The sequence below is a fragment of the Zeus faber genome, assembly GCF_960531495.2.
Source record: "Zeus faber genome assembly, chromosome: 15".
NCBI classification, from domain to species: domain Eukaryota; kingdom Metazoa; phylum Chordata; class Actinopteri; order Zeiformes; family Zeidae; genus Zeus; species Zeus faber.
This window is the reverse complement of record NC_137194.1, coordinates 7,462,124-7,485,399: the sequence shown is the minus strand read 5'-3', so window position 1 is coordinate 7,485,399 and position 23,276 is coordinate 7,462,124. Positions and strand designations below refer to the sequence as shown.

General features: G+C 46.9%; 1 protein-coding gene across 5 annotated transcripts in view; it reads left to right on the top strand.

The window, feature by feature from the left end:
* The window catches only part of LOC307241015 (copine-9-like), a 62,014-nt gene extending 53,873 nt beyond the window's left edge, over positions 1-8,141 (top strand). For all 5 annotated transcript variants that reach the window (XM_080014972.1, XM_080014970.1, XM_080014968.1 and 2 more), the window contains 4 exons: positions 3,214-3,316; positions 4,361-4,418; positions 5,845-5,918; positions 7,164-8,141. In XM_080014972.1, coding sequence (XP_079871098.1) covers positions 3,214-3,316; positions 4,361-4,418; positions 5,845-5,918; positions 7,164-7,355 — 427 coding nt within the window. In that variant the 3' untranslated portion in view covers positions 7,356-8,141. The remainder of the gene's footprint in view (positions 1-3,213; positions 3,317-4,360; positions 4,419-5,844; positions 5,919-7,163) is intronic.
* The last annotated feature ends 15,135 nt before the right edge of the window (positions 8,142-23,276 follow it).

Below are 23,276 nucleotides of genomic sequence, written 5' to 3'. Positions count from 1 at the left end.
CCCGTTAAATAAGGCCAACGCGGGGGAAGGTCCCCGTGTGGGCAGGGGGCTTCCACTCCACGTTTCCCAAATTGCAGCTCGTGTGGAAGTGAGTAGTTTCCATTTCTTACGAGGTGCACCGCGTTCACGTCCGCGGAGCACGGAGCCTGGTAAAGTGACCGCGTGCCCTTTACCTAATACTGCTGAATGCTACACACGCTCAATATAACACTGGAAGAAGCAAATGAAAAGTCCTGCTCTTTTTTGGGTTTAGTTTCCTGACGAATCATTCTTGGTTGGTTTGATTCAGTTGGGGGTGATGCGATTGGAGGATTTCCGCTCAACCGCGAGCCGCAAGAATCGTTTGAAGTCAGAGTTCTGAATGGAACGCTCCCAAGGATCATTTAATTCTCTCAGAATTATTTGTTTCGGTGGAATGCAACATGCAAATCGCTCACATTAAATATGAATTTCACGCCAAATGCCTTGACCTTCTTTTGCCGTATGAATAAAATCTTCAGTCATTTCTTTTAGTTTGCGAGTCAAATGGATTCACTCTCCGCTCACTGAGTCGGAACGTATGGAGCTCGTGGACCACGGCTCTTTTCCTTCACAAATTGAGGTTCGGTGAATGCCGGCGAGCCTGGCTGTAGTTACTGAGTCACGAACGAAAGAAAGGAGTGGCTCAGGACTCATGAGTCATTTGAAAAGTTGTTAAGTGCGAACAAATTACTTCCCATGAACCGAATCATTCGCTTTGTACGAATCGCTTGCGAGTCTTCCGTCGCCGGCGCCCGCGGCCCAAATGGAAGCGCATGTGTGTCGCGCCGCCGTTTTCAAAGACAACAACGGGAGAGCAATTCTCAGACCATCTGGAGAGGGAGAAGCGTCTTCGGTGCTGGTGGAGATACAGGCTGCGGCGCTGGCCCTGACTCCCGCCCTGCGAGCCGCGTGCCGTCCCACCAGTCTAACACCCGTCAAGGTCACTCAGAAGGACACGCAGCCTTCCATCAACAGGCAAACAGGGACGAGCCACTCGGCAGCGCGCACGCACGCACACACACACATACATACCCTCCCGTTCATAAATACAGTACATCTATATATACACCCGAACCAACACACACACACACACACACACACACACACACACACACACACTGAGACATCAATGCCGTGCTCAGCCAGTTGGAACAGGTTATTTGCCGGTAATGCAGGCAGTTAAAATTCAGAATCAGCATTTAAATCAGGAACACGTATTATTCAGGGAGATCTTGTTTCCTCATGTAGACTCTTGTCTCGAATTATCTCGCGCGCCGCGGCTGGCGATTTGAGGTGAATAGCAATAAGCGGTCGCAAGAGGACGCGACCCAGAGGAGGCCTCAGGATTTTACGAGAAGAAAGAGATGAGCTTTTTGTCTGGCAAGCCCCCAAAAAAGATTTGTTCTGCATTAGAAAGTGACGTGGCCAAGTAAAAAAAATAATAAAAATGTTTTGACAAACATCGTACAGTGGAACCTTGACTTACGACTGTAATTTTTTCTATGAGAACGGTCGTATGTTAAAACAGTCGTATGTTGAAGCAATTTTTCCCATATGAATTATGAAATCATGAAGGGTGAAAATAAACAAAATACACAGAGCAAACACAGTAAATATGAAAAAATCGATAAGCCACGAACTACGTGCACACACCATGTAGGTTGCCTGCTGACTGACTGCTGACTGACTGCTGACTGACTGCTGACTGGCTGCTGACTGACTGCTGACTGACTACTGACTGACTGCTGACTGACTACTGACTGGCTGCTGACTGGTGCTGATGCGCCAACTGCAAATTTCCACGCTCGTATCCTGGAGCAGTCGGTCGCAAGTTGATGCAAATTTTCGCGACCATCGCTGCTGGTATCTTCGATTAGTCATAAGTAGATGCAGTCGTAAGTCAAGGTACCACTGTAATAGTAGGGCAAAACTACCCGGCACATCATGTCAATAAATTGGTTCAGTCGGTTAAAGCAGCTTGAAGAAATACAAACTCACCAATACAGTCGTTTATATTGCATTTGACTCCTTTTACGCTCTGGACACACTACACAGTATGTATGTATAGTATGTTTGAGCCCCTGTTAAGGCCCCAGCAGCACCCCTAGTGGAAGAAATGGAGAATAACAAACCGCTGCGTTTTTGCTTGAAACGCCTCGAAAAAAAAATGGCCCCCGTTACAAAATAATTATTTCTTTGTCCAATTTTTGGTTTATTTGTTAATGTATTTAGTTAAAAATTATTTCCCTCTTCGAGACAAGTTCCAGACAGATATGGTTAGATACAGGATATAAGCGCTAACTGTAAACACCTAACCTAAACATCAGAGAGTGGTGCAGGATTTTGAAATACAGATTTTTTTTTAAATTTACTTTGATAAATATAATTCCTCCTCCATGTTTGTATTTATCTATTTAGACTTTTTACCTCAACACTAAATCAGGGATTCTCAATCTGTTTTTGGCCCCTTCTTTAGGCCCCCAGCAATTAGAGATAAGCCATTACAAATAATTATTGGGGTTTTTTTGTATTTATTATTATTATTTTGGAGCACCAATTCACATTTAGGCCTTTAAACAACACTGTAAGGCTTAAGAAGATTACATAGTATAATATGTGTCTATATATTTCTACTTTAATATATTTCTGTTTTAATATATTTATATTATTTCTAATAATTCTAACCCTATACCTAACTGATATCACTGGTCAAGGTGCACATATTCCACACGGCATATGAGGAAAATATTTCATGTGAATTTGAGAACCTCATGGGCAACTTTTATCATATCACAGAGCACCGAGGGAGCTCCAAATTGAATTATAAGGATATGGGGATATATTTCTGACCTCAATGTCTATGGAAGATATACCAATCAAATATCATTACATCAGCCCTAGAGATGTCCCCGGGGTTGAAAATGTCCCCGTCGCGTCAGGAAACCGCAAAAGAAAATGTCCCCCATGAGCGCTCGTGTTGCTTCTGACCGGACGCCCGGAGGCCGGGAGGCGGCGACGTGGTCCGTTTCCCCACCGTCGCCCCGGCTCGAGAGCAAAATCCTCCACCCGGACTCCGATGGATTCCTTGAGGCTCCCTCTGATCGGAAGAGAAAGCGTGGACAGGTTTATTCATTTATTTATTTTGACACATATTTTAACACATAGTCACCATTTTCGTCTCCCTTTCCTCAGATGCGCTTCGGAGATCACCGACGGCTCCCAGTACTTCGTCCTGCTGATGATCACGGACGGGGTGATCTCCGACATGGTCCAGACCAAGGAGGCCGTGGTTAACGTGAGCAGAAAATTCTACTCGGGTTGTCGCGTAAAAAATAAATCAATTCTGAATCACCCTTTAGAAATGAATGAATGAAATGTAGCTCGGGTGTCGGGAGACCACAATTGCAAAGGCCGCGCTAATTCATGGAATCCGTCTCTTCCGGTCGGAATAGCAGCGCTGTGTTCATCAGAACAAGCTGAAGTTTCACACTGAAAGTGAATACGATGAATAGTGATGAAAGGCTCGGCTCGGTTCTTGATGAGTTGCCCGGTGAAGAGGGCTGTTCCATTTTCTGACTGGTTGTTCATCACACGATGGCCTCTTCTGCCTCGCCCTTTAATTCGGTCCTCAGGGATCGCTTTCTGCTCGCGAGTCAAAGATCCGCACGTTTGAGCGACTCCAGACGCCCGAGTCGTCGAAAGGATTCGTTCGCTTTGAGCGACTCGTTCTCAAGTCTTGCATCGCTGTCCGTGAGCCGTGATAACAAGCTCAGCTCGACATGTTTCTGACGTTTTGAATGGTTGGCGGGGCGGTGCTAGAGTGCCGCGGGATTATTTCGCTGTTTAGAGTGTGTCGTGGCAGAATCAAGGTTTGGAAACACACATTTAGAAGATTCTGAAAGAGGTGAAGGAGACGTCTGTTTGCCAGAACGTTCAGAGCTACACCCTCCAAATGAGTCACCGCAAAGCACTTTTCCAGCCTCGGGCGTAGTCGTAATACCGTGTTGTTGTTATTTTTTTCTTTTTTATATAAATATATGAACATACAGTCTATATATGTATTTTCTACTCCTTTAAAATGTTTTGTTTTTTTTGTGCTCGCTTGTTAAAATGTCATGTTAATGAGTCTGACATTTGGTAAACGGCTCTTCTTCCATGTCTCCCCCATGTTTTCTTTCTCTGTTGTTTTTTTTTCTTCATTATTCTTGTTTTTGGTACAATTTTAATAGCGGCGCAAGCGGCGTTAACTGTGTGAAATGACTCGTGTAGAAAATAAAATAATAATAATAATAATAATAATCAAATAAAAATTCCTAAAATACACTGTGCCTGTGTGCAGGCCGCCTCGCTGCCCATGTCCATCATCATCGTGGGAGTGGGTCCGGCTGAGTTTGACGGTGAGTCCCCCACACAAGATATTTTGACACTATTTGGAAATTGTGTGTTTTTGTTGGATTTTAGTCTTCAAATTTGGTTGATCTTTTCAGAATCTTCACACAGTTGCTGTTACAATTACTATTTTATTATACTGCATAATACTTTTACCATATTTGATCCAGCATTTAATGTTATCAGATAGAAAATGTTCTGAATCAGGAGGGGACCCATTAACACAACAGCTCGCCATACGATCATTTTTATTTTCCCACTTTTGGCTGCTCAAACCTCAAATTAATGATCATATTGGATTTGGGGCGGAGATTGCCCCTTCTCTTACTTGCAGTAGGGGGGTCTAGGTGTGCCGATTCCACTGGGAATACCTCGACCAACGGAAGTGGGTCTGGGCCGTGTCTGCTCCGTCCGTACTCACTTTCGGCCGTTGAACTGTAAGGCCCTTGGCAGCGCCCCCGGTGGACGATTGGGAAAATGACAGGCTGCCAGGTCCAATAAAACTTGTGCATCATGATTTACATTTGATTTGTTTACTATTTACCACCGCTTCTTGGGTCGGTTGTTGCGCAAAGTCAAACTAGCATTGTGTGCAGCCATCTTTACGTACCGCGGAGCAACTTTTACACGTGTGTGTGTGTGTGTGTGTTTTGGTGTGTGATGTGTGATGCAGGTCGTTTTCTACCTGGTTAGGCAATTGAATGGCAAGGCTGTTGGTGAGTCAGTCAGCCGTGCATAGAGGTGACCGAGTCAAAGCCACCTGGTGTGTGTGTGTGTGTGTGTGTGTGTGTGTGTGTGTGTGTGAGTGTGTGTGTGTGTGTGTGTGTGTGTGTGTGTGTGTGTGTGTGTGTGCGTGTGTGTGTTTTGAGCACTGAGTTGTGCCACAGCCACCCGTCATATTCGAGTGTGTGGTCACTTGAACCAGTTTTTTAGAAAGACATGAATAAGGTAAGGGAAGAATGAAAGAAAGAAAAGCAAAGAAAGAACGAAAGAAAGAAAAGACTGAAAACAGGAAAGAAAGAAAGAAAGAAAGAAAGAAAGAAAGGAAAAATAATGAAAGAAAGAAAGGAAAGAATGAAGGAAAGAAAGATCCTCCTCCAGGTGCCTCTGTGCAGGGCGTGGCAGGGACCCAGTGTGGGCTCCGTTCTTCCACATCCCTCCTCCTCACTATTCTCTCCGCACCTCCGCCCTCTCATCTCTGCAGGCTCCATTCTTTTCACTCTCCACCCGAAATGCCCCCGAATGCACGATTGGGCCAATTGTTTCATCTGTTTCCCGGCCCCGCCGAGGGCTTTTAGATCCCCCCTCCACTGATGAGGGGCTCTGTCTTTTTTATTCCTTTTTACCCTCTCTCTCTCTCTCTCTCTCCCTCTCTCTCTCTCTCTCCCTCTCTCTCCCTCCCTCCCTCTCTCTCCCTCCTCTCTCCCTCTCCAGCCATGGAGGAGTTGGATGGCGACGTGGTCAGAGTGTCCTCCAGGGGGCGCCTCGCTGAGCGGGACATCGTGCAGGTGCTCATCCCCGGTTTGACCGCGTGGCCGGCGGAACCCTTCGGCTCTTCTTTCCAGAGCCGGTTCCCGACGGGTCGCTCCGTAAAAAAGAGTCGTTCCATTTTATTTTATTTTATTTTTTATTTTTTTCTCTTTGATTGCAACCGCTCCCGGAAGAATTCCCCCCGGGAACCGTTCGATCATTCGGCGACTCTTTTCGCCGGAGGGACTCCCGACTCATTTAAAAGATTTGTTCACCGTGAAGGGATCGTTTTGCGAGTCTTGCGTCAGCAGTGAGCGGTCGAGGGTGATTTCAGCGCCCTGCGGGTCGCCTGGCCGCCGAAAAGCTTCTGTTTCCTGTTTCGTCTCCTTCCTGTATCCTGCGAACGGCGCCGTCGAGCGCACGTCAGCGTCGCGTGTAAATACGTCGGCGCCCGCACACGCTGGCGGCAGGGATCCGGTGCCGTTAATCCTCTCTTCGGGCCGTCAGCCGACGTCATTTTCAGCTTCCGTGGATAGATTTCTGATTGTTTGGCTTTGGGGTTTTTTTCGGCGCGTTTGTTCTTCCAGATTCTTCCATCCACGTCGGGAATGCATTTAATAATCCCCGCGACAAGATCAATATTTTGGGGGTGATTAGCAAACGAACACCAACTAAGCGTCCAATCCAATTATACAATTGTTTGTTGTTTTTGGCAAACGCGAGGTTTTTTTATCAAAATCCGGTGATTAAATCTCTGCAACACTTTGGTTTACAGACCGTGTCACCAGGTTTTCTTGTTTCTTAGTGCTACGAGCGAGAAGTTCTAAACAAGAGATAAACCAACACCTGGTGTATTCAATACGGTGACATGTTTTGTTTTTTTTGATCTTTAAAGTGGTAATCCGTAAGATTATTTTGTTAAAAAAAAACAACAGATTTTTATTACTTTTTTTTGTGGTCACTCTTTTAAGACCCGCCATTGTGTATTTCCATTATGCATGTGTTCCTCTTTATGCTGTTTCCATCGTCGGTGGCGGGGTCCGCCGCCGACAGAATGCACTAGTCGGACGCGCCTTCGGGTGAAATGAGCATCCCCACCACATCAAAAAACCAAAACACATATCAATCGGAATTGTGGCACTTGTTGTATCGCCCGCCCAACGCTCCACGACGCAGGCGGTCTGACGGATTCCCACTCTAACCTTGAACGTACGGTACACCCGGCGAAACACCCGGGCCTGGGAACTGACGCCATTCCTTCCTTCCCTCCCTCCTCTCTGCAGTTCGTTCCGTTCCGCGACTACATCGACCGCTCGGGCAACCAGGTGCTGAGCATGGCGCGGCTGGCCAAGGACGTGCTCGCCGAGATCCCCGAGCAGCTCCTGTCCTTCATGAAGAGCCGCGGAGTGGAGCCGCGGCCCGCCCTCTCCTCCTCCTCCTCCCCCTCGCTGCCCGACTTACACCGACACATCTGAGGGGGGCCCGCCGGCTCGCTCCCCCTCTCGCTCTCCCTCTCTCTCTCTCTCTCTCTCTCTCTCTCTCGCTCGCTCTCTCTGTCGTCCGGGGGGAAATTTCCAGGTTCAGAAAGTGAAAATCCTCCTCCGGGATTTCTGGTCAACCGCCCAATAATCAGCAGTGGCCAATTATGGTATTGGTGTTGATTAGAGCAGTTCAACCATCAGCCCAGAGGTCCAGCGGGTGAGTGGACGCAGGTGGATCAGCGCACGGCTGAAGCTAAAACACGGTACCCAGACAAACCTGGAATCACTTCGAAAAGTTATTTGTACGACACAGCAAACTTTGTTTGTCCCGCTAAGTTTGAGTCATTCTAGTGCCTGACTAATATTAATGACAATAACAACGGAGACCTTGATCAACGGTGGGTTGCCGCGGGGACGGGTCACAGCTAGCCGTCCATCGGCCAGGTTTTCACGTTGTGCGGCGAGTTTAATCACCGTGTTATCCGTTACTGTCACCGTTAGCCGCTGTCGCACGCGTGATCCGGTGCACAAAAATGAATTAAAAGCCGGCGGGGAGTCGCACGCTGCCGCACCCTGAGGACGCGTGAGCCATCGTGGAACATGAATAAGGCCGTTTGAAACATCTGGGACGTCCTCGTCGGGGTCCGGATTGAACGGCGGCAGACAGCAGCCCCGGTGACATGGTCATTACGGCCAGATACTACACACACACGCACACACACACACACACACACACACACACACACACACACACACACACACACACACACACACAATAAATCATTCACACTCACAAGAACCACATACAAATATACACATTGACACAAACACATTACACTTACAGGTATGCACATAAACACCCACACACACACACACACACTTAACCTTAAAACAAATCACTCAAAGATACACACATTGTATCACAGAAATGCGCAACACTTAGATAGACTCACACACACGCGCTCACACACATTCATCAAAAAACACGGCATGAGACACGTCCAAACACTCACACACACACACACACACCTCCATGGGCCGCGCCCAGCCTCAGCGGCTGGGCGCTCATCTCCCCCCCCCCCCCCCGCTGCTTGAGAAATGCCAGTCTCACTGCCGGCCCTGCGGGGGGTGGGGGGGAGGGGGGGGTGGAGGAGGAGAAGGGGATGTGAACAGATGAGGGAGGAAGATAGAGGAGGGGGAGGAGGAGGGGATCAAAGACAAGGGAAAGAAAGGAGGGGGAGCGGTGGGGGGGGGCGTTGCTTTGGTCTGATGCTGGAAAGAGATAGAATTGAATGAAGAAAGAGAGAGAGAGCGACAGAGAGAGAGAGAGAGAGCGACAGAGCGAGAGAGAGCGACAGAGAGAGAGAGAGCGACAGAGCGAGAGAGAGCGACAGAGAGAGAGAGAGCGACAGAGCGACCGCAAAATATGAAAAACATGATTGATGGGAGGCTTCACGTTTCATGTTTTTTTTTATATATCAGCTCGTGTTTTCATTCCAGTGTGTTAACTATAGTGATATAATAGAAATATCATAGAGGTCAAATTAAAGTGGCTTTGACAGAAATTAAAAAAATAAAATAAAATGTCATACGTGTTTTATAGAAGAAGAACAAAAACATATTTAAAGTCATATGTACTGAGAAGCAATAGTCCCTGATTGTCAATGTCAAACTTTAACCTATGCATGCCCCCTCCTCCCCCCATGCCATGACTTGGCATCAGCACCGTGCGGGCCCCGGGCCCCGGGCTCCGCACGCCCCCCGCAGCGCTGGGTGCAGGGGACGGAGGAATCCTGCCACCTGGTGGTCAGGGGGTGAACGGCAGGCGCTCACATGCGCTCGTACTGTGACGCGTGTGATCCAGCGTCCCACACTCTACAACTTGTACTTTATACCGTGTACAATAATGTGAGTGTGGAGTGTATTAGTTGGGAAAGCATGCCATCTGTCTGTGTTTTGCGTCTGGGGTGGGGGGGGGGGACGGGGGATTGAAAAATTTTGTGTAGTGCACACACAACACTTATGAACCAAAAACATCTCACACCTACCTGGGAATGGGACTTGGTGTTTGGGGGATGCAAATGAATGTTTTCTGTGTTTTCCATACTGGGTGAGTACTGTTCTATGTTTTTAAATTCAGTCTACTATGTGTATATATTTACATAAACATGTATATATATATACAGGCCTGCCTGCACAATACAATACAACGACTGTCACGTCTCGTGCGTTTACAAGTTCTTGCATGTCTGGGAACTAAATGTATAACTGTTGTGGATGTATCTCAGCCCAGCGTATATGCATTTTCACTTGACGCTGTACATTCTGTTGTTTTTTTAACAGCCCTGACAGGAACCTGGTACGACTGTTAAAGTGGTCATCCTTGAGATTATTTAGTAAAAGAAACAAAATCCCGTATTTGATATTTAGCCCATATTTATTTAGCTGTTAATTTATTTTAAAAAAGAGCAATTCGATGTATTTGTGTCATGCATGAGCTCCTCTAAATGCTGTTCCCCATTGTTGGTGGCGGGGTCCGCCGCTCCTGACAATTAACGTACAGCTTAGGTATTTTATTGTCATCAATTAACATATGGATGTTGAAACAAAACATTGCAGCTTCAAATGGAATTTGGGGACTTGTAGTAGACAATGTTATGGATTACCACTTTAAATTGAACATATTCTGGGACTCATGGAATATGGTGAAAGAAAAGCAGGGGGTGGTTTCCAAATGGTGGAAATGTGTTTCCCCATAAAACGTCTCAGATGTGGTCGTACAAGGTTCCTGCGGGACACCGACAGTGTGGGTCTGTAGAATGTATTTTGTGGGAGAATTCGAGGAGGGAGTTCTCCTGTCTTCTGTTTGGTTTCTGTGTATTGGGTAGAGTATAGTGTACATAAATAAACGAGAGTAGAACAACATTCCTATATTGGCTATTTGTCGTTTGATGACGTCCCGCTCTGTACATACATGATAAACGACATCACACGGAGACTTCTTTCCTGTCTTTGTTCTAGAGGTGTAAGTCTATTGTACGTTGATGTTATTTTTATGAGTGTTTTATGAGCTCTCTTCAACTGAATTATGAGGCTTGGTTATTTTTTTTGACAGGTTTTTTTTCAAAATGCATTGCTAGACAAAGTGCAGATGGTAACTATTGTATTTTGTTGTCTCAACAGAGAAGTGTAATTTCTGTCTGATTGATCCAGCAGCTTATTTAGCACCATGTTGAGTCGTGTTTATTTATAACAACGATTGAATCTCGGCTTCAAAGCGTATTAAAGCCCTTTACAGAACGGAGCACCTGTTTTTATCTGTTTTTTTTTGTTGTTTTTTTTTGTCAGAATTGGTTCTATTTTCATTGTAAAGAGACCAATATTTTAGGGCATGGAATACATTAGAATATACAGTACAGTCATGGCTTTTGTTTCAACTCATATTTGAACTGAACCTCGTGTGGCTTCTTGAACCAATATTTAACGATAAACAAACATAGGCCTTGTGACCCCTTCTGTGGATTCTGGCCTCCCCCTGTGGGGGTCTAGCGCCGCAGGTTGGGAATCGCCGCTCTCGAGGAATGAGTGACCCTAACTCCAGTTTTCTTTGCATTTCTTTCCAGTAGTTATGTGCTGTTTCCAATAGCTACTCCGTCGGTGTTCCTCCGGGCCCCGTAGAGCACATAACCTGCAGACTGCTGAGTGTTTGTCAGCGTGAGCGACATTCATTCATTACCAAACCGTCATATGGAAACCCGCGGGGCTCTTGTGGATCGACGAGAGCCGTGGTTCTCAAACTTATATCGGATACGTACGAGGCCCCGGACCCCAGTTTGATGAGACGTTGACCCTGGGAGCCCAATCTGAGAACATTTGAAATGTTAGATCTGATTTCGTCCAAACGTCCGTACCTGTCTACGCTGTGGTCATGGAGCGAACCTGGGATCAAAATAGTCGTTATTGCACATTACCTAATGGAACTGGTTATAAAATAACTTTAACGTTTCACTGTTATTCATTCCGCTGGGGACCCCCGAGGAACCTCTCGCAGGACCCCCGGGGGGGACCCCGGACCCCGTGTTGAGAACCCCGGGACGAGAGCGTATTTTAAAAAAAGAACAGTCGATACGCTCTGGGCCGGACCGAGGAGGCATTTCATCTCCAAATATTTACATGAAAACCAGCACGCGGCTGGAGAGACTCAGATGTCGGCGTTTGGGGTCTTCGCCGGCTCTCCATCGGCCCCCCCGGAACGACCCCCCCGGGGCCCGGCGGACCATTCCTTCCCACCCCTTCCTTCCCCAAACGGTTTATTGTTTGTTTTGCTGCGGCGGTCGATGGACAGGGGGGCGCGGCGCCGTTAAGAGGCATCGCCGCCATTACAACGTGGGGTGCGGGGTGTGTGTGTGTGGGGGGGGGGGGGGGGGCAGCCGGTACCGGTCCAAGCTTTGATGGCCTATTAAACGTAATGGCTCAAGGAGGCAACCTTTTCCACGCACATAAACAGAGCAGAGCAGTGGAGGGGAAGCAGGGGGAGAGGAGGGAGATAGGGGGGGTGGGGGGGGTGAGTCCAAGAGCGGTGGTGGTGGTGGTGGTGGTGGTGGGGGGCGACTCAGGAAGCGTAAAAACCACGCAGCAGTAATTTTAAACAGAGGCGAAGGTGGCGGCAGGGGAGCCGTCATTCTCACGCCAAACGCACCCGGGGGCCCTCACGTCCCCCCGCCCCGGCAGGGCATGCTTTTATTTGTATTTACCCCCAAACTCTCGCTTTTGTTCCCCCGCTCCTCCGCCGGGGCCTCGACAACAGCTCGGCCCGGTGATGTCATCAGAAACGCTCTCTTCCCTTTTTTTTTTTTTTTTTTTTTTGGAACGTGGAAAGAAACAAGGAACAAGGAACAACATCTGGCGAAAACGTGCGTTTTTCCCCCCGAAAGCGAGTCGAACAAACCGAGTTCTGTGGGACTTTGGGTAATAGGTCAGCGAGTCTTAGCTCAGGGAAAAAAGCGCTGGGTGCCGAACGTCAACGGCGCCTCGGAAAGGCGACGGAAAAACAAAAGGGGAAAAAAAAAGGAGAGTGTGAAGAGGCATGGAGGGAGCCCGTGCCACCGCTTTTCAAGGGGCTACCGTTTACGGGAAAGGACCGCACGGACGGGGTGTGCCAGTTGGAGTCGATGAAGAAGAAGAAAAAAAAAAAACTTTGACTTTCCTCAGATCCAGGACGTGTCATGAAAATTGATCGCGCCGTTAAAGGTTGCCGGCTGTAAGTCCCGGCCTCCTCTGGAACACACCGATTCATCATTGTGGAGGGGTGATTAGAAATAATTACTTCCACAAAATCAGTTCAGATTTTTAGTTTTCCGAAACGACGGGGTCAGAAATTGATCCGCCGTCCCGCTCAATCGAAAGCGCGGCTTGGAAAAGCAGAGCCGGCGCCCGTGACGCGCTCGCTTCCACCTTCGCTGTGTGCGCGTAGCTAATCACAACAATGCGGTGTTCTGCTTTTTTCCACTTACCTCACCTCCGCGCCGCCTAAACCGGCTCCTTTCCTGCTGCTTGTCGCCGTGCGCTCGCGAGCAGGCCCCACGGGGAACGGGCGTCGGCGGGCCGGGTCCGAGGGCGGGCGCGGCGACGCCAAAGTGCACCGGCTGATGAGAAGAACAAACTTTTCCCCGCCGACGCCAAGCCCCCGGCAGGTTCGGGGATCGGGTTCTCGATCGGGGGGGATCGGCGCCTTTAGAAGGAAAAAAATAAAATTAAAAGAGAGAGAGAGGGAGACGACGGGGCCGCGCCGACCAGGCGGCGAATCCATTTGGCGGCGGGCGCCGCGTCCCCCGCCCGGCGGGTTTCACGTCGCCCGAGTTGTCTTAACCTCCCGTTAACAGGAGGATGGCGGAATGAGGCTTTTATGGAGCGAGAGAGAGAGAGAGAGAGAAACGACTTCACGGGAAGCGGTTCAACCGCGGCTTCCTCTCTCGGCGTGACCTCAGCGGTCTGCGAGTGGCGGCTCCGTCGCCCCGCCCTCACCCTTCAGCCTCGCCATTGTCTTTTCGTCTGTGTTGACGTCATGACATCGTCGTCCTGCTCTTATATAACAGCCCAGGAAATGCGCTCTACAAAGACATTCTGCAAAGGAAAGAAATAAAAACTTTAACCCTTCAATCATGGGGGGGGGGGGGAGGACACATTATACCACTACCATCATCATCATCATCATCATCATCATCATCATCGTCATCGTCATCATCTTCTCCGAGTCCGGATGAAGGCGAGGCTTTGTTCTCTCCATGTGTCTGTGAACGGTTTGGATTAGGAAGGATCTGGAGCAACAGCAACAACACTGCAGCCTCTGTCCCGGGAAGAAGTGGGGCCGGCCGCCGCCGCGGCCGTAGCGCCGCTCTGGTGGACACAACAAGTCGTAAGGCGGCCATTCCTCAGGCTCGCCGGCGCCCGGCGGGCGAGCGCGGGGCCCCGGCCGGGCTGGGGGACGCGGGCCGACGGAGCGAGGAATTGAACGCGAGAAATTTCTCCCTCGATCGGGATGAGATGAAAAGGAAGGAGGAGAAGTTGTACGTGCCCTGTACTTTATCTGCCTATCGTGAAATAAGCGGCAAATGCGGTTTAACAGTCAAACCCTCACTGACCAAAAGAGTGAATATTACAGTGAGAGAAAAAAGCGACGCTTATATACGCGATATACAGCGATATACTGTATATCTTGTGAAACGAATATACAATGTGAATATTTTTTTAATATTTTTAATATATAAAATATATATATTAAAAATATATAAACAATGAAACTATTTAAAAATACTATTATTATTATTATTATTATTTATAATAATAATAATAACATGAGTTACATGAGGAACAGAATTTAGGACACAGCCTTCGGGCGGAGCGGCTGATCTTTGATCTCATTGTGTTTTTGTCGGCTGAACAAATAGAAACGACAGGGGCAGCGACGGACAACAGCACGAGTTCGACCGCGACGTACATCGTCGCTTGTGGTGACAAACGATGATGTACCCCTCCCTCTCTGCCCCCCTCTCTCTCTATCCTTCGCCGTCCAGGCCTTGCTGATGTGTCATGAGGCGTTTTTCTTTCACGGCACAAATACTCGATCAGAAAGATGAGTGAGAGGAGGTGAAGAGTCGGAGGAGTGAGCCCCGGGCCCCCGGCGCATAGTCCAGCAGCGGAGGGCTGCGCGGGGAATACGGGTCACATACTACCTGCGTCATCGGCTGCTGACCTTGGTGGCATGGTGTCATTCACCCTCTCCTCTCTCTCTCTCTCTCTCTCTCTCTCTCTCTCTCGCCTACTCTCGCTGTTGTTCTTTGACAAGCAGAAACACAAGCACACACATATTCCGATGCATACTAAACTGTTGCTCACTGACAGTCAAAAAATGTCATTTTGTTACTCATTACTCGTTACTCTTTTCAGAAGTAGTCTCACTACTTTACTTATTACTCCCTGACGACAGTAATTTGTTACACTTCCCGTTATATACCACTTTTCCGTTACACCCCTCAAAACTGGTAATCACGTCCTTTCTCCTAAAAATAATTCTGACTTTGCATGTGCGCCTCTGTGTGAATGTCGGGTTGACGCTGCCTGTGTCTTCGGCGTTCACTAAAATGCGATCGGCTCGGTCGTCCACATTCACTTCATGTCGTCGGAGACGGACAAATCTCGTGCTAAACCAGGATCCATCCAATGAGCGATTTCCCGAAGCGCCGCGTTCCCTCCGTCCGCGGTTGTTCGCACGTACACTGGCTCCCACGTGCAGACAACGAAAAGCACCGCGAGATAGAATATTGCCGTAAAGCAGTGCCGCCGCTGATTTCCACGCAGCTCGGGGGCGGGGCCGTACGTGCAGCTGTCCAATCACGTCAGCGCGATCGGATCACAGCGGTGGGGTAACTTTCCACGGTGCAACCGGTGCGGCTACACCGGGGCCCAGTAGCTGCTCGGGGCCCATCCCCATTGGCGCTCCAGCGATGGTGTGGCTGCCAACTGCGTTCCGCTGTGAGTCCTCCAAAAAAATACTATTATTTTAGACGTAGGCTATTTTATTGAACGAAACAAAAGAAGCCCCATGCATAATGGAATTCATAATCTTTGTCTTTTTTATTCGTGAAAGTCGTATCACATAATCAACATACGTCTTTTACTGTTTTATGTGGGGGTTTTTTTGCGAGGATTTAGCCATTTTAATGCCAGGGCTCGCCTGCCCACGTGCAAAGGTTCCACCAAAACAAGTTCCAACCCGACACTATTTAGCAAGGGCCCCGTTGCTGCATCCCATGACGATTTAAAAATGACAGTGTGACAGAATGACAGTGAATTGAGCCAAAAACAATGTGTGAAGATAGGCCTGGCTATGCGAGACTTCACTACTAATAATAGTAATATTATTACTTGTAACACGTTACTGCCCAACACGGTTTATTGTTAGTATCGTATTTCTTCCGTCTAGGAATCTGTCTGAATTGTACTATTTCACAACTAAAGCGGTCAATCGTCATTATCACGCTTGGTTACGCCACAAATCCATGGCAAGGGCTCTTCACTAAGCTTGTAGCAACATATTTGTTTTCTATACTAATAATTTAATCTTGTTTGTTCTTCTTTTTGCATGGGCATTAGGCACACTGGCACAGTTTTTCATGGAGGATGTACTGTAGGGTGATTTGGTACCGCGGCAGCCCCTGAGGCCTCCTAATGCAACTGCAGTTGGTTTGCAGCTCCTACGGTTCTCACACAAATTGCTTTAATGAGGTGAGAATGTGTCCGTGTCCATAGCAATCTTCCAACTCCCCTTCCATCGTTAAATGAAGCATCATCTCCAAAGCCTCTAAATATATTGTTTTTGTGTTTACAGGTAAATATATATAAATTCATATATATATAATGTCACAACATGTTTATAAACATATATAACTATATAAATACATGCACAACAACATATGTAATCATAAAAATACATGCAACATCATGTTTATAAACACATATAACTACTGTATATAAATACATGCAACAACTTGTTTAAAAACAGGTAAATACAGGGAACAGCATATATATAAATACATACATATAAAATGTCACAACAAGTTTATAAACATATGTAACTATATAAATACATGCAACAACATGTTTATAAACATATGTAACTATATAAATACATGAAACAACATCATATAAATACATGCAACAACATGTTTATAAACATATGTAACTATATAAATACATGAAACAACATCATATAAATACATGCAACAACATGTTTAAAAACAGGTAAATACAGGTAACAGCATATATATAAATACATATATATAAAATGTCACAACAAGTTTATAAACATATGTAACTATATAAATACATGCAACAACATACTTATAAAAACATGTAACTATATAAATACATGCAACAACATGTTTATAAACATATGTAACTATATAAATACATGAAACAACATCATATAAATACATGCAACAACATGTTTATAAACATATATTTCTATATAAATACGTGCAACAACAACATATGTAACATATAAATGCATGCAACAACATGTTTATAAGCATATATAACTATATAAATACATGCAACAACATGTTTATAAACATATGTAACATATAAATGCATGCAACAACATGTTTATAAACATATATAACTATATAAATACATGCAACACAATGTTTATAAACATATACAACTATATAAATACATGCAACAACAAGTGATGATTCTCTGTGGTGAGCGGCCAGTTCCAACCAACTGTATTTTTTTCCCACAAAAATGTCATCACACTGAGCTTTATTGCAATTGACGCACACACACACACATACACACACACACACACACACACACACACACACACACACACACACACACACACACCCACACACACACACACACACACACACACACACACACACGCACACACACAGAACTAAGCAACAACAAAACCCAAGCTAAATTCTGAGAATAATCAATCAATCAGTCGAGTCTCACACCGAAAACAGTTACGGAGTATTGTTCAGAGCCACCTCTCTGCCTGTATGAATACTAGCACTCCCACTCCATGTTGAAGGAGGCAAAAGGCTTGAACCCTAATCCGACAAATAGGATGAGACTGGGCAGTGTAACTAAAAGCCAGCTAAGCCGTCTAAGAACTGTATTACAGTGAACATTGGGTGTGTGTGTGTGTGTGTGTGTGTGTGTGTGTGTGTGTGTGTGTGTGTGTGTGTGTGTGGTAGTGGTGGCGAGGGGTCTGGGTGGTAGGGGTGGGGGTTGCCATGTTGTTGACAAGTTTATTAGAGAATCTATTGCATAACCCCACTCTGAGGAAATCTGTGTTCCCGTGCTCCCACCCTATTTGTGTTTACTAGCGTTTCATGTTGTTCTCGGTGCAATGGAGACCCACTGAAAATCGATAGTCAAACAGGCAAATGTGCGTGCGTGCGTGCACTTTGTGTAATATATGAAATTGGATTAGTGCGCTTGCTGAATGTTAAATGTAAATTGATTAAAGTTTTATCTTATCTCATCTTATCTTAATGCAATGTAATGTGCTGTAGAGTGTGTTTTGTGTGTATTGCTGCTCTACAGGGTGTACTACTCAGAGAAGAGTGTGTCGCTCATTTTACATTTGGGAATGGCCTTGAGCATATTTTAATTCGACAGCAAAGAAAACATGCAAGTGCAGCTCTGACTCTAATTGGTCAAAATGGGGTGGAAAGAGTCATGTGCGTAATTAAGAGCACTGCTCCTGCAGAGATGATTTACATGAGTACAAGTGGGAGTTAATGAGAAAAATGACATCCCAAACTACCGTTACAGGCATCAGCGGCCTCCACACCCGTCACGTTGCATAAACAGAGTTCTGCTTTACTTTCATTGGCTCCGAATTAGCAATTTACTCTTATAAAATCTTTGCTCTTTACGGATTGTGTCGAAGCGCTCAGCGAGGTTGTGCCACGAACAGTTATAAACGATGGGAATCAACATTTTACGAAGGCCCGGGTTGAAAAATAGCAAACCCTATCCTTTAGATCACTGTCAATAAAATCTCCTTAGTGGTAAAAAAAACAAAAAAAAACATCACGTATCAAATGCATAAACTTGGTTGATTCACCGAATCTGCTAGATTTGTCTCACAAGCTCTTATTTGAACAGATTGGGGTCATGTGCCAGAATGAAATCAGTCTTCGATTTACCAGTGTGGATTCAGCCTTCTTATTTACTTGGTGAGATGAGGGTTTAAGGTCACTGGGTTCTATGTTAACAGAAAGGCGGAATTAGCCGCATACGGCGCATTTCCATTGCGCAAATTAGCAAGGTACAGTACGGCAGGCCACACCGCGCACTGCAACCCGACCTGGATAAGTTGCCCTTCTCCTGCAGCGGTTTAAAGGATTTCGCCGTCCTGTTAGCGTTGCCTAGAGCCCGGCGTCTTCAAGCCACATTCTACTCGCCGCTTTGGACTAGCAGAGAAGGGCAGGAGCTCAACAAGAATCAACGGCAACGGTGGTTGCATTTGTCAATGTCATTTTTCATTATTCCTGACCAGCAGACGCAGGGGCAAGGGGCCGATGCGTTTTGGAGTAGTTGCCGGGAATCATTCCTCAACCCGCCGAGGGCAGGTGGGCGGTGTCAGCAGGACAGCTGCTGGCAAGGCGTGTCTGGCAGCCACATTGACCCCGTCAAGCGGGGCAGCGGTGCATTCTGCAGACCGACTAACCGCAGAACATATGTCACTCAGCGGCTCAGCCCTCAGTGCGGCCCTGGGCGTGGAGGCATCTGGGCTGCGTGAACGGTCGAAGGCAGGGATGTGGACTCGGGTCATTCTCAGCGCGGCTCAAGTCGACTCCAGTCGGGGCGTTGACGACTTTTAACCTGACTCGACGGAAAACAAACGGCTCGTGACTCGTGGCTTGAGACACGATGACTCCAACGACTTGTTTGCGTTCATTTTACGTTCTCAGCTTGAATATTATATCAAATATCAAAATGTTCAAGATTGTCAGTGTTCACATTACAAGTAGAAACGCACCAGTCACTGGAATCGAGCGGTCTTCAGCCTGACCGGCCGTGACCGGTGGCCGATCGGTGTCCGCACCGAGACTCAAACCCCAAGCCAACGTATTGTAACACAGCTGCGTAGTTGCTCAAAGAGGAAACAAATAAGCGAAAGAAGAGAATGTCGGCTGTTTGGCGGTTCTTCAAAGTAAACAAAGAAGATTAGATAAACGATTTATCTGTCGTCTGACAAAATTCCAAAATTGTGCAGACCGCCTATCTATTAGTGTCAGCACAGCCTGTGATAAAAGGTTGGACTCGTTCTTTTCAGACTCGGTTCTCGACGAGTCACTCGGTAGAACCAATCGTTCCATTCGATTCAGTTGGCTGGATACACGGTGAGGGAAGTAGGACTTCCAGTGAGGCGGAGTGAGAACAGTCGCTCATTTATTATTATTACTTTGATAGCAATGATTGCAATTTTCTTTTGGAATGGCAAGAATATAATCAGAACCAGTTGCGGGGTGGCTGACTGGTTCCGACTGGTCCGCTGCCCGTGGAGCCGGCCCGCAGTGATCGCGCTGGTTGGGAACCGCCCGTTTAGACACGTTCGAAACAAGTCGCCATAAAAAGTTTACACGAAAGACAAATTGAAAGAATTGTCCATAAGAAGTTGAAATGAAAGATAAATAAAAAATTTGAACAGCAGTCAAACAGTAGTTATTGTCATCGAGAATAAATTAAGAAATTCACAAGGTTTTACAAAGTTGTTTGTCTTTGTTTGATTACATTTATTTTACTAAATATCAATATACAATTTAATTCATTGTCATAGTCTTTGAGGTTAGGCAGGTTAGAACGATTGGTCAATAATATCATTATTAGACAGGTACTACTGAAATACCTTGTCTTCACCTTATAAAGACCAAATGCTGCAGGTAAGACGGCGGTTTCTCGGTGAAAAGAAAGTGACTTGACTCGGGACTCGACTCGCCTGAACTAAGGACTCGACTTGACTTGGCTTCCCCAAGGAACAATGACTCGGGATTTGCTTGAGACTTGGACCAAATGACTTGAGACGGGCTTGTGACTTGGATTAGAGGGACTTTGTCACATGTCTGGTTGAATGACCTTAAAGGGTACGACGAGGCCTTGAGCCGTGTAAGCACGTGGTCTTTCAACAATCCACTTGGAAAGCCGTGGTATGGACAGGGATAAACTGTCCCTCATGACAAACAAACATCAGGCTGGCGCATCGGGCTGGTGAAGGGCAGCCTAAGAGCCCGGACGGGGCAGAGTCGTTCTGCCATCTCCTCCTTCTCACCCCTCAGATGTGTGGAGTCATTCGCCGGCGCCAGGGCAGAGCGCTTGATCGGCTCCTTTACCGAGACAATGAAACGCGGTCTTGGCAAATAGCCATTTTAATCCCGTCTGCCCCAAGGGCTCGAAAAAAAGGCCCAGTGACTTGCCTCCAAACATTGGAGGCAAGTCGCATGAGGGCGTTGTTGGGGTTTCTGCCTTCATACCCCTTTCAGAGACCGGGAAACCAGACAGTGGGACCCAAATGCTCTGCTTCCCAACTGGCATATGCCGAGCCATTAGCCGCCACATTCATCTTTGGAGTCCATGGTCTGTCATCATCCAAGAGTGATCATAAAAAGGGTAGAGCAGTGCTCTAGCACCTCATTAAGCTCTCTGCACTATTTGGAAAAACACATCCACCTATTAGAATACTGCACTAAAAAATATTGTTTTTTGTAATACTGCCATTTGCAATATGGTGTCTTCATGGTACTGAAAACATCATCTGGGTCCAGATATTTGCCTTAGCTGCCTGTTGGTCAGCCCTAATGTGTTTTTTACGTGTATTGGAAGAATTTTCAGTAGCCACGCTTGATGGTACCCGACGCTATCTAATGTGGCAGTAGCTTTTTCAAGGTTTGCCAGTCTTTTGATATTCAGAGCTAGTAGCGTACAAATGTAGTCCATACGCTGCGAGTCACACAGCCGCACCCTCAGGTGTTCCATCCAAGACATGACGGACATCATGGCTGTCAGCCTGCAATGGGGCTGAGCAAGTGATCAAAAACACGACCTGAGCGTTGCGAGTTAAGAATTGTAACAGCAAATCAAATAGAGAAGATCTAAGAGACAAGGGAAGGACCAGATCCGCGGCCCCGGAAGCCATGTTCTACCGTCTGCATTGGTCTCACTAACTCACAATGTGACTTTGAGCGGAGCTAACTATCCAGGCGAGTGCACACTATCTTCTGCAACTGCTGCGTCCCTGAGAAATGCACAGTAAGGAGCACACATCATTTGCCCCATTCCTGCTTTTGGAGCGGTGCTGCTGCTGCTGCGGGGCACAATTACCAAAGGAAAGAAGTCAATTTGATTCATTGAGGCCATCTGGACCTTACATAATATGCGTATGTGTAGTTGTTTGTCGGGTCTGAGGAGAACACCAGCCCAAACCAATTAGGTTGTGGGCAACAGAAAATAACCTCTGTGTATTACTTATGTGATGTGTGTGTTTAGAGTTAGGACCACGGCTCCAGTGTTGGGTAAAATACGCTTTGGATGACCGGTCCTCGTCTGACAAAACCAATACGGTTATCTGTTTGTTTGATGTGTTTTTTGCATTAAATCCCACAGCCCAAAAGTATGTAGGAACACGTTGACGATTACAACTTTTCGCTGTGACGGTTGAACAAACAGGCGAAAATCTGACCTTTGTGCGGTAAATAAAGACGCATTCGATTGGCATGGACGATAAAGGTCCCCCAACCGCATTTCCCAGTTGCTTATTTTCAGGTTCAACCATTCGGTCGGCGATGAGCATTGACAAATATGTGGCCGATTAATCGATAGGAAGCGCAACTACTCATTGATCGCACTGAATGAGCGTCGCAAAGTAATTCGACTTTCTCGTGGCTACTCTGCTCTCGCCGATGTAGCGATGATAGCGGGGAGGAGGAGGCGGTAATGGGTTCACTCATAAGTGTCATCACTTTTTGTATTTTTAGCAACCACCCCAGAGGGCGACTCCACGTGGATTACTTGCCCAAACACAATAAAATATATTAGTCAATCAGTCGGAGGTACAGCCAATTTCGTTTTTTTGGGCCTGATAGGTTTGGATTATTGCTGCAGCTGTTAGACGGGGTGTCAGACACACGCAGGACAACGGTTGTTTCCAGCGCACGCGCGCCGGCGCCGTGCACTCGTGGCAAGTCCAAAAATAAAACCGCCGTCTTTCGGGTGAATGTGTGAAGGGAGTTCAACAGATAGACGCCGAGCTCCGTCATGTGCGATTAATATACAAACCCCCCCCCCCACCACGCCATTTCCAAATACGGGGGCATAGTGCCTCGGCGGCGCCTCGGGTTGTGAGGTTTGGGACTCTGTTTGTTTTACTCCATTTCCCCCACAAATTGCCTCACCGAAATCAACAAGTGTCGCCCCCCGTATGTGCGATTTGGCAGCGGCGTTTTTTTTTTGTTTGTTTGTTTGTTTGTTTGTTTATTTTTAAGCGCCTGGTTGTATTTCCTTTCGATTTTTTTTCCGGGCTTTCGACTGACCTTTAATCTGCCCTCGCTGCAACAGCCGATCCCTCTCCTGATCCCTGTGATGCACCGGCTGCGCTGTCCGGTTCACCCGGCGCACCCTGCGTCCATGCGGGCGGTGCTCGGCGCTCCGCTTCCCCTCTCTGCTCCGGGAAAACTGAGGCAAAAGTTCAAGGTGCGTGGCAGACGTTGAATCAAGCTTCCTTGGGAATCGATTGCTTTGTTGCACTACGCGGCTGAGTATTGCGTTGGTCATTTAGGCAAAATGGGAAGGTCAAATTTACACTTTGGATGTAACGGTTTTGACGATGAATATGTTTCA